This window comes from Vulpes vulpes, chromosome 16, assembly GCF_048418805.1.
Source record: "Vulpes vulpes isolate BD-2025 chromosome 16, VulVul3, whole genome shotgun sequence".
Taxonomy (NCBI): Eukaryota; Metazoa; Chordata; class Mammalia; order Carnivora; family Canidae; genus Vulpes; species Vulpes vulpes.
The window spans coordinates 55,530,002-55,542,217 of NC_132795.1; the positions used below are offsets into that span (position 1 = coordinate 55,530,002).

General features: G+C 38.8%; 1 protein-coding gene across 2 annotated transcripts in view; it reads left to right on the plus strand.

Annotated features, from left to right (window-relative positions):
• ENTHD1 (ENTH domain containing 1) overlaps positions 1-12,216 on the plus strand; it is a 105,671-nt gene that overhangs the window by 14,850 nt on the left and 78,605 nt on the right. The window contains exon 3 of one of the 2 annotated variants that reach the window (XM_026017431.2): positions 9,645-9,887. In XM_026017431.2, coding sequence (XP_025873216.1) covers positions 9,645-9,887 — 243 coding nt within the window. The remainder of the gene's footprint in view (positions 1-9,644; positions 9,888-12,216) is intronic. The other variant, XM_072743140.1, reaches the window with a different exon arrangement.

Consider the following 12,216-nt stretch of genomic DNA (forward strand, 5'->3'; position numbering starts at 1 on the left):
GAGCAGGTGTATATTCAACTAGTCTTCTAAAGTGGTTTCTACCACTTTGTATTCCCACCAGCAGTGTTTGAGAGTTTGTTGCTCCACATACTTGTCACTACTTAAGTACTGTTATTCTTTTTAACCAATTTGATGAGTATATAGTATTGTTTCAATCTCCATTTCCCTGAAAAGTTGTTGAGCATCTTTTAATATGATTTGTGAGCATGTGAACATCTTTGCCTATTCAAGTGTTTTGCCTATTTCAATTTTAAATTTTTTTGCCTGTTTTCAAATTTCATTTGTAGTGGTTCTTTATACATTCTGGATATGAGTCCTTTGTCAGATAGATATATGGATTACAAATATTTTCTCCAAGTTTGTGACTTGTCTTTCCACTTTCTTAATGTCTTTTGATGGAGTGCAATATGTTTTTCTTTATGGCTGATGCCTTTTGTGTCTTGTCTGAGAAACTTGCCTACACCAAAGCTATGAAGGAGTTCTCTTGTTTTCTTTCAGACATCTTACAGTTTTAGCTAGGTCTGTGATTGATGTAGAATTAACTTTTATGTATATTATGAGGTGGAAGTAAAGTTCAGTCTTTTCCATAAGGTATCTAGTTGTTTGAGTTACTAGATTTTAATAATAGAGCATTTTTGTGTTTGGTATCTTATTTGACCCTTACAATATCTTAGAGGAATAAAAGATATATGTTATCCCTCTTAAAGAGATGAGGAGCTAGCGCCCAGACAGATTAAGTTATTTAGGTAAGGTTGCACAGCTAATTAATGACTGAACATGATTAAAGCTCATATATCCTAATACTGCTTAGTGCTATTCTATTATTGTGCTACACAGCCTCTCCTAATTGAGTTTTAAAAAATATCCTAACAAAGTTTCATCGAACTACCAGAGTGAACTTAATTAAAATTGTCTGAAAAATACCTAATTGAATGTTTCATACCATCGAATTATTTATTTATACAGATTATGGTATTCTTTTTATAAAATCAAATTTATAGTATTCTTGGAAATGTGTGCATTATAGATGTATGTACTACTTTATTCTCAATTAGGTAAGTCATGAGATTGTAGTTAATTTTGTTTAAATGGGCCATTATATGTGTACATTTATTTAAATTAAAGGTAGATTTCTTTTTATTTTTTATTTTTATTTATTTTTTTAATAAACTTATTTTTTATTGGTGTTCAATTTGTCAACATACAGAATAACACCCAGTGCTCATCCAGTCAAGTGCCCACCTCAGTGCCCGCCACCCAGTCACCCCCACCCCCACCCACCTTCCACCACCCCTAGTTCGTTTCCCAGAGTTAGGAGTCTTTCATGTTATGTCTCCCTTTCTGATATTTCCCACTTATTTTTTCTCCTTTCTCCTTTATTCCCTTTCACTATTTTTTATATTCCCCAAATGAATGAGACCATATAATGTTTGTCCTTCTCCAATTGACTTATTTCATTCAGCATATTATTTCACTCAGTTCCATCTACGTCGATGCAAATGGTGGGTATTTGTCGTTTCTAATGGCTGAGTAATATTCCATTGTATACATAAACCACATCTTCTTTATCCATTCATCTTTCGATGGATTTCTTTTTAAAGGTACATTCTAAAAAGACAAATTTTCAGTGTTGTTAAAAAGTTATGTTAAGCGGTTTTACTAGAAGTAACTTGGCATACACTGGTGACATTACTGCCATTTTAGTTTTCCCTTGTCATTATCAGTCATCTAATTTGGGAATTAGATGCTTCACACTTTGACCCATGGCTGATTTTGTACAGGCTGCCTGTCTGCCTCCAGGATTGGCCCTTACCAATCACCTACCCATTTGTTCACTAAAGTTTGAAAGTCTTGGAGTAGGAACTAAACCTTATAAGCCAGAGTTAAGAGACACAACCCGAAATGTAAAAAGCAGAGACTGTGGAAGATGTGATACATTTATATATTTATGCTAGTTTAGAAGTTTAAAAAATTAAAAAAAAATTAAAAAAAAATTTTTTTTTGAGGAGATGGTTTTTTGAGTTCAGGTTCTCACAGAAGGGAAGAAAACAAAGTACCAGGTATTTGGACCCTGATAAGATTTAGAGAAACCCTGATAGGATTTAGAGAAAGACTGGACATGGACAAGTAGTAGAACAAGTAGTAGAATGATTAGAATTTCACTTTCAAGGTGACTATAATGAATCAAACAGAGCCAAGATATCTGGAAAGAGTGAGTTCAAGAAAAAGAAAATATTTTAAAATGTAGAATTGCTTTGGATGTTGGTTAGCCTCTAAAAGCAAAATAACTGAAATCTGACTGTCTTCCTTCTTTTACAGGAGGGACAGAAATGGGATAGTGTGAGGCAGGCAGCTCCTGGACAGGGAGGTGGGAGGGGGTGGGGGCGGGAAGGAGGGTAGTGCCTAAGCACTGTGGGAAGAATCTAGCTTCCAAGTGCATCAGACTTGATTGTCTCTCTGTAGCTGTCAGACAGCAGTGGTCAGAATTCTCTAACCATCAAACCCATCTGATACGTGGTGGAGGCTGGATTCATTAGTGCAAAGTAGATGTGCTCATTTGCAGAGAGGTGGGATAATTAACACAAGGCTGCTGAACAAATGTGATTTCCCGTAACACATATTTTTATAGTTTTGATGAACAAATGAATTTCCTTTAAACAAACATCCAGGCTTTCGGTCATCATGAGCCTGTTCTGTTAGTGCTTTGTTATTGTTACAAGTAACTTGAAAGTTATATTACTGTGAGTTCAAATAAAACCTTTATACCTACAACAGTTTAGTATTTTGGATCACCTTTTGCTCCTTCGAGCAAATATAATCATTGGTAATCATGACAGCAAGAAACAAACCATGAATCTATTTAAACTTAAATATGCCAGTCTAGCCAGTCTTCCCACGTTCCTCTTTACATATTATACACACATGGACAGCAGAGTACAGTAAACAAACAAGAGAGAATAACAGTTTAGCACTTCAGTGCTGTGTCAACACAATCGTTCTCTTCTCAAGGTTCTCATCAAATAAAAAAGCTGACATTTGTATGCTAAATTCAGTCGAGGAAACTAAAGTCTATATTGTGGTATTTCTATAGAGCCAGTCTCTACCTTCAAACTTATTATTAACTTTATGACTTTGGAAAAGTTTTTTACTCCCCCTAAACTTACTTTTCTTATCTGTAAAATGGACTTTTTGAGGATTGGAGATAATGTCTGAAGGCCAGGCACCTTCTAGATCATCAATCAATATTAGCTTATACTATTACTCCTTGGCATATTTTTACTTTTATTACTTTTATTTCCTGCAGTGTATATTCATGTCCAAATAATGCTCAGTGCAAACCATTCACTAGGAAGGGCTTCTCCACTATCCTGTTTTTACAGTTTCTGCCCATCCAATGCACCTTGCCCACATATCTGTTGAAGCACACTGCTGTATGACCCAAGGACATGTTACCTCCTTCACTGGACTCCGGGTTTGGAGGGCTGAGGTTATTTTATTGAGATATCTATTTCTTTACTCAATTTGGTGGAGGTGCTGAATAAATGTCTGCTGACTGAAATGCTGACAAGTGGGCTATTATTGGAGGTTCAAAGAAAAGATTGGTAGCTTTTTTTTTTTTTTTGATTGGTGGCTTCTAAGAGTTTCCCATTATCCTAAATGTTCTGTCTTTCTACAAGATTTCTACATATAGGATTATTTTTATTTATCCTGCTTAGTCTTTGAAGATAATTTTTGATGTGAGGATTCATGTATTTTCTGTGAAATTCTCAGCCCCTTTTGCTCTGAATATTGCTGTTTTGTGATTACCATAATTTTCTTCTTTTGAAACTAAGTGAATACTGGGCCTTGCACAATCTGTCGTTTATGACTTTTAATTAATCTTTTTAATCTTACTGCCATTCTGTGCTGTATTTTGGAAGAATTCCTTAATACTATTCTTCAATTACCTCTTCAGCTGTTAGATTCTGGAGTTTTTGGATGTTGAGGGTTTTTTTCTTTTTAATTCTACTGAGTATAGTTTTCATTTCTAGGATTTTTAATCAGCTCTTTTCATATCCAATGCTTTTGTTTCATTTCTGCCTATTTTTGTTTCATAATCTCAAATTTCTTATTGTGGTTTTGATTCCTGTATTAATCTCTCTTAATTGTATTACTTAAAAATCTTTGTTTAGGGGGTGCCTGGGTGGCTCATGTGGTTAAGCATCCACCTCTTGATTTCAGCTCACATCATGATCTCAGGGTCATGAGATAAAGACTCACACCTGGCTCACGCTGGGCCTGGCACTGCTTGGGAGTCTGTCTCTCCTTCTCCCTCTGCCCCCCCCTTCACACGTGCACGTGCTCTCACTCTATCTCAAATCAATCAATCATAAATACATACATAAAAATAAAAATCTTTGTTTAGCGTTTTAAAATCCTCTAACAATATAGAATATTGATTTATAGAAGATCTTACAGAATCCTATAGAACACTGATTTCCCTTGCAGTGTATTTGCATTTTGATTGCTGTTTTTATCAGCCATCTTTCTTAAGCATGAGATTTTTTTAAAAAACTATTTTGGAATTTTAGTTTTCTGTCTTATTTTGACTGGGAGGTTCTTCCTCCACTATCCATGTTCACCCCTTGATATTGGTTTTCAGTTCATGCCACCCAGCTCCCTTAGAGCCTCCAGTACAGCCCTTAGAAAGGCAGCCATGCCCTGCGATAGAACTAAGGTGTCTTACATGCAGCCACTGAGGTGGCAGGAGCCTTGCCTGCCTTAGGTTTAGTTCCCAGCCTTAAGGCTGCACATGTGTCTTCTAGCTTCTAGACCCACAGCTACAAATAAGTGACAGCCCAGGAAGCAGCTGGGTTTTTCCCCTCTTCTTTTTCTTTTCTTCCCAGCCCTCTCTCAAACACAGATACCCCCTAACATCAAAGAGTGAGATCAGCTCTGGTTCCCTAACACCTGAGGAGCTGAACTCCTGGCTGCCAGATCAAGAACCCAGCAGCCCTGTAGCTTCAGCCTGGCTCATTGCGTCTTCATTTCTCTTATATTTATGGTTTGTGGAGGTTTTTATCCTGTTTTTGAGACTGCTGATGTCTATTATTGCTGTATATTTGGAGCAGAGCAGAGGGGTACTTTGAAGCATGAACTTATGGTGCCAACTTGACTGAGGATTTTTTAACTTGAAAATAACACTGTTGGGGATACTTCTCCCCTCCCTTCCTACCCCACTTCCATCACCCACCCCTGGAGACATTGTGGAGGATAGAAGGCAAGGGAGACTTGAGATAAGTAAATAAACAGAACACCACAGGCAAGAAACGAGTGGGGCCTGAACTGGGAGATGGAGACGAGAGGATGGATTTGACACTAACAAGAGGCCTGGGTTATTGAGTTTTGGGGGTGGTGGTGAATGGATATAAAATTCACTGAGAAAGGAATATAGGAAGAAGAGTAAATTTGGGTTGGTTAGTGGGTCAGGTATGGGGGGAGCGGTGTTAAGATGTTTTATGACCACTGTCTGAAACCTAATACATGTTTTTCTAGAAGTCCGATGTATGTCTTTGTTTCTGGTGCATTTCACTGCCCAACATCTTTGAATTTATCATATTTCTAAATCCTTTTACATGATGCTCATTTGTGTGTTTACAGAGACTCCTCCCCTGCATTTGGGACATTTTCCTTCAGAATGTTCCTTCATTTATTGAACAGACATTTCTGAAGTATCTCTTAAGCACACAGGCATACTTCTGGCTGTAATGGAGGGAAAAAGACATTTATCAAATAAATAAGCAATTACAACCTGTGGAAGTGCAGTAAGAGACCAGTGCAGGTGCATGAGACTGGAAACCAGGCTTGACCAAGGATATGTAGAGCAAGCTGGGAGGGTCTTGCTATCTCTCAACAGAGGGCTTCCTAAAGAAGTGAAGTCAGAGCTGCTCCCTCTGCCTGAATGTCTGCCGGGCTGGTTTTTTCTGGCTGCTCAAAATGCGCAGAGATATGACTTGACTTCACTGCACCACAACTTGATGTTTAGCACCTCACTGTTCTTTATTTCCTTTAGAGCATTTATTTTTATCTGAAATTACCTTGTTTAGGAATCTTGTCATTTTTTTTTTCTCACTTGTGCTTCTAGAACAATTCCTGAAACTTAAATGTTTAAGAAATGATCAGATAATTGCCTAGGTGCATAAGTGAGTATCTCGGGGTATTGGTCTGGTGCATAGTTGCTCTAGTGATTTGTATGTTCTTTGCTTGAGTTTGAGAAGCCTCCTCCAGTTGGCTTTCTGTTTGTTCATTTTTCTCTCCTGTTGACTCTCCCCTCACTTCACTGTGCCTTTCTGATGGGTGTTGCCAATGGGAGTATCTCCTGCTCTGGCCAAGGGGATGGGCATGTGACTTTCAAGCTGGGCCAAACTGAGTCATTCTCTTGGATTTTTCCAGTTTGAATGAAGGAAGAGGGAGGCTTCTCAGGTGGTGGTAGAGTGTGAGGCATGAACCTGGAGGTATCTGTGGCCATGTCCACATTCAGATGGACAAAGCCAATATGTAAGGGTTTGAGAAAATGAAGGCATTACACGCCTCTTCCAGAGGGAGGAAGGGATGGGAGAGGGAAGAGGAGTACTAGTAGTTCTCCAGTCTCTTCCTCTTTTTTACCTGAGGCCCAGTCATAACCCCTGGTTTTTTCATGGCCAGTTCAATTTGAGTTTCTGTCACTTAGAACCCAAAGGTTCCTAATTAAGATAATATAGCTTTTTAAAAATATATATTTATTTATTAGAGAAAGAATAAATGAAGGGGAGGGGCAAAGGGAGAGGAAGAAGCAGACTCTCCAGTGAGGAGGGAGTCTGACTCAGGGCTCAATCCCAGGGTCCTGGGATCATAGCCTGAGCTGGAGACAGACATTTAACGGACCAAGCCACCCAGGCCCCCCAAAACAGAATATAGCTTTGTTTTGACTTTATTCTTCATCTTAATAATGAGCTTTACATCTTGATGTACCTTTGGGTATTGATCTGTTTCGTAGCTTGATTTCTCATTTCAGAGAATCCATGTTTTCTCCCTCCCTTTGTCTCTCTTTCTCCCTCCATCCCATATTCTTCCCCTCCCCTCCTTTTCTCTTTTAGACACAAAGTGGTTGGTTCCTATATGTGTTCTATTCCAGTACAATTCTGTTTTAGTACTGCATCCCTCCTTTCCTTTCAGAAACATATTACTTAGCAGTGAGGAGATGCCATCTTGTTAGTACTATTATTATTTAACTCATCCTGGAAGCAGGTTTATTGGACTCATAGATTTTTTTTCACTTTCAACTTCAGTGCTTTAGAACAGCCAGGTTTCTATTCTCCAGCATCTTGAGGGTGGCGGGGAGGTAGCCAGGGCAGTGGTCAGCCTCAAGTGAGAAGTAAACCACTGGGCTTGACATTCCGGATGCTATCAACTGCTCCCTCAGGGAAGAGCCCTGATGTTTCAGGGAGAAGTGCTTCATCATTGTGGTTGGCTTTCTGCTTGATGTACCTGCATGGACCTTTGAACTTTTGTAGCTGCTTTCAAGTGCCACCAATTCATGCAGACTCCAAGTAAAATAATCCACATCTGTCCCATAACTTCTAGTTCTGACCTTTTGTAATTAAGGGTGTTGCAAGAAACTTTCAGGCCAAGCAACTTTCTCAGGCAGCTGCATTGTAAATTGGCACTCAGTATCTTCTTATACATGTGGTTCCATTTGCACTATGTCAAGGAGGAAATTGAAACTTTTTGGTAATTTGCTCCTTTATCAACTCATTTACTCAGTAAATATTTATTGAGTATCTCCTATGTGCAATCATTCTTCTAGACACTAAAGGTACTGGGTGAATGAGGTTCTCTGCCCCCATGGAGTTTGTATCATAGATAAAAGAAACAGTAAACAAGTAAACGTGTGTGTGTTTGTGTGTGTGTATAACAGTATCGGGTAGTGACAAAATAGGTAATGAAAGAGAGAGTGATGGGAATGGGGCTATTTTAGAGAGGGTGGGCAGAAGGAAGGCTTCTCTGAGGTGGTGACATTTGAGTAGAGACTTGAATGAATTAGGGACCTATCCATGCAGAGTCCCTGGCAGAAGCAACAGCTAGCACACGGCTTGAAGGAGATAGATAGCCTGGTGTGATTGCAGAATAAGGCAGTCAGGGTCGCCAGGGTAGAGGGAGAGAGTGGAAGTGGAAAGAGATGAGTTTTTATGAAGTTAGAAATGGAAAAACAAGTCTTTCACCCTTTCTCCCAAACTGAGCTATGGCAGTTTTCCAGGGGAAAGGAGTGTCTGGCATGTTGTCCCCAAAGGCTGACAGTCACAGCAGACTTCTATCAGGCAACACAAAGTGGTAACCCAAAACACTGCAGGATTTTTTGTTTACAGACTACAAATTACTCATAGGAAACTAAGGGTGTTAAGAATGATATGGTTCACAGCAGTTATAAAAGAAGTTTGGAAGGAGGAAGTGACTAAGAAATGAGATTAAGAGTGGATAAAATAATCCTGGGAAAGATGGCAACTTGAACAAAGGTTTCTGACACCATCCGTAGCAGTCCTTAATGAAATGACTGCAGAGAACATATTAGCTTCTTTCATCTAAATGCACCCTACATTTGACCATTTCTCATTACTTCTACTACTTGTAAATTATAGTTGGATATATTACCACTTTAATTCATCATGCTTAGAGCCCAGAGTGAACATTGTAGTGCATCTTTTCGGGACTTTTCAGTTTACTTCTGGAAGAAGGCTTGGGAAGACATGAGATGTTATAATATGAGTTGGTCCCAAGCTATGGAGAGGGAAGTGGGTTTCCTTTATCATTTCTCATGGGGAGGGGATTGAGAATAGTAATAATACTATATATTTGAATGAGTATATTTTTATATCTGTGAATTACACTGAACAGATATGCCTCTACTGGTTTTTACATAGAAAACTCAAGGCCAGACAGATCACCTAACATATCAGAGTCACACAGATGATTAAGGAGAGCATCTTCATTAGGATTCTGGTCTTAGACTGTGCTCTGGCACTCTATTAATGGCATCAAGTTGTTTTGATAAGATGTTATGTCAAAGAAAATCCAGTCCCCCCCCATTCTTGTCCCACCCCAATCATACCCCTTTAAGGTAAGAGATATTAACAATGTTGTGAGAGCACAGCAGGCCATCTTCCTGCCCATCCATCATCCATCCATCCATCCATCCATCCTTCTATCCACTCATGTATTTCTCTATCTACTTATCTCTCCTGTATTCATATATAATGATTGATTTTCCTCTGTGCTTTACCGATTTAAATCATACCATTCATATTATTTTAAATCTTTAGTTATATGTCATGGTCGTACATCTAGATCTAATTTCATTTTTCTTCTTTTATGCCTATATTGTTTGATTTATTGCAATGTATGTATTACTTTTAAAAGGAAATATGTGATACGATTTCATCATACATTTATTTACTTCTCAAAGTATAAGAAAAGGAGAGTTTATTGACAATTCTAATGAAACCGGTTTCCCTATTTTTTCTCTTGCTTACATTGCTTATGTTTTTTTTTTCCTAATTTCTTTAGAATAAAAGTTAATTGTAGCTTTAATGAACATTTTCTTACCTACACAAATCCAATGTATTTTTCAGGTTATTATATCCGGGAAAAGTCTAAGCAAGTCATAACGTTGCTGATGGATGAACAGTTGTTGCATAGAGAGAGGGAAGTAGCATGTCGGACAAGACGGCGTACCTCCTACTCTATGACATTTCCTAAAAGATTACCTGGTACAGCTAACTCACCAACAGCATGTGCTTCTGCCCACACACCAGAAATTTCTGCTTCAGAGAAGAAACGTAAGCTTCTTAAGGTTGCAAGGCTACATAATAAAAGTACGTATAATGAGCGTCAGCCTACAATGGTATCATTTAAGAACAATGAAAAAATATAAACATTAGGGGTTTGTTTTTTTTTTTAACATTTTACTTATTTATTCATGAGGAACACAGAGAGAAAGGCAGAGACATAGGCAGAGAGAGAAGCAGGGTCCTTGCAGGGACTTGATCGCGGGATCACAACCTGAGCCAAAGACAGACACTCAACTGCTGAGCTACCCAGGTGCCTCAAAACATTAGATTTTAATACTGAAGTATTAATGCTATATTAGTGCTATTGGTACTATATTAGGCCTCATTCTGTACAAAACAAAGATGAATAATAGTAGAAAATATTACAACTATTTTCTGAATGCAATTTATTTGGGTTTCAAATAAAATGAGAGTTTTGAGCTCAAATGGTATTAAAGTAGTGACTACTTATTTGGCATTGTGATTCATGTTAAGATTTTCATCATAACTGGAATGTGAGCCTCAGGGTTTGGGCATCTATGCATTTTGTGCTGTTTGATCCTACACATTTCTTAAATGTGCCTCAGAATTCTGAAAGTCTCTCAAACTCCTACAGGACAACAGTGTCTTCTATCATAGAACTTTTTCCTTCGCCAAAGATTTTAAATGCAGAATGAACTTTTTTTAAAAAGGCTTTCTTGGGGATCCCTGGGTGGCTTTGCGGTTTGGCGCCTGCCTTTGGCCTGGGGCACCGTCCTGGAGTTCTGGGACTGAGTCCCGTGTCGGGGCTCTGGGTGTGGAGCCTGCTTCTCCCTCTGCCTGTGTCTCTGCCTCTCTCTCTCTCTCTTTTCTCTCTCTCTCTCTCTCTCTCTCATGAATGAATACATTTTTTAAAAATCTTAAAAAAAATAAAGGTTTTCTCTGTAATGTTATAGAAATCAGCAAGAAAACACAATTAATTGGGACACTTGGGTGGCTCAGCAGTTTAGCATCTGCCTTTGGCTCAGGTGTGATCCCAGGGCCCTGGGATCGAGTTCTACTTCAGGCTCCCTGCATTGGGGGGGGCCTGCTTCTCCTTCTGCCTGTGTCTCTGCCTCTCTCTGTGTGTGTCTCTCATGAATAAATAAATGAAATCTCAAAAAAAAAAAAAGAAACAAATTACCTTTTCTAGTAAATTTGCCAAAACATGAAGGAATGTCATTGTGCTCTGTCTTCTCCAGTACAAACCCTGTTGGTAAGTTTTGTGTAAGGAATGGTCTGAGGAAGGAAAATCATTAAAGAAATGTGACTTGAATTACTGTGCCTTGAAAGGAGCTAAACTTTATGCTGTGAGAGACACAGCAGAAGTGACAGAGTTAAAAGTATTTTCAGAGGCTTGCCGCCTAGCTTTATCATGTAACTCTATTAAACAAGAGCCTGAAAGAGCTGCAGGTATTCAATGAACAGATGTTCCAAATGTCAGTTATGTATAGAAATTAAGAATGTTAATAGTTAATACCAACACAGAGGAATCTTGCTAAAAATCACTAAAGTACTTCTCTGACTCAGGAGTTCTCGAATGTTCACTCAGTTTGTGTTTGTGTGGACTAGGAAGATGGAAAGATGGTAAAAGACAGTAAATGCCATCCACATGCTTCTAAGTGGAGTGGAACCTCTTTCTTTCTGGTAGCCATTTTATTTAGAAATAAATCTCCAGGAGAGAAAAGAGACACAGTCTGAAATTTTCTCACAGAAGCCTTCAACTCAAACTAATACAAAAATGGAGTTACAGAGTAAAATCACCGACTTGCCCAGAGTTTCTTCACCCCTTTCACTACTTCTCTCTTGCCTTTCTTGTTCTCTCTCCATTCCTTTTTTCTCTTCCTTGCTCTTTCATTGTAAACATCTATTAATGGATTGTTTTGAACTTTAGATATCAAGCAGAAATTTGGAGCTATAGCAATGAGTAAAACATAGTCCCTTTCATCATGGAGCACATATTCTAGTGACAGAGACAGATACTAATCGCACATAAACAAAATAGATATAAAATGTTATGTCAGTGACAAGTCCTATAAAGAAGAGGAAAGCAGGGGGATCCCTGGGTGGCTCAGCAGTTTAGCACCCACCTTTGGCCCAGGGCATGATCCTGGAGTCCCGGGATCGAGTCCCGTGTTGGGCTCCCTGTGTGGAGCCTGCTTCTCCCTCTGCCTGTGTCTCTGCCCGCCCCCTCCCCCGTGTCTCTCATGAATAAATAAATAAAATCTTAAAAAAAAAAAAAAGAAGGGAAAGCAGTATTAGGGCACAGAAAGTGACAAGGATGACTTTACCTTAGGTCAGGGAGTAAGGAAAGACCTTTGGAAGAGGTGGCTATTTAGACAGAGACCCAAATGAT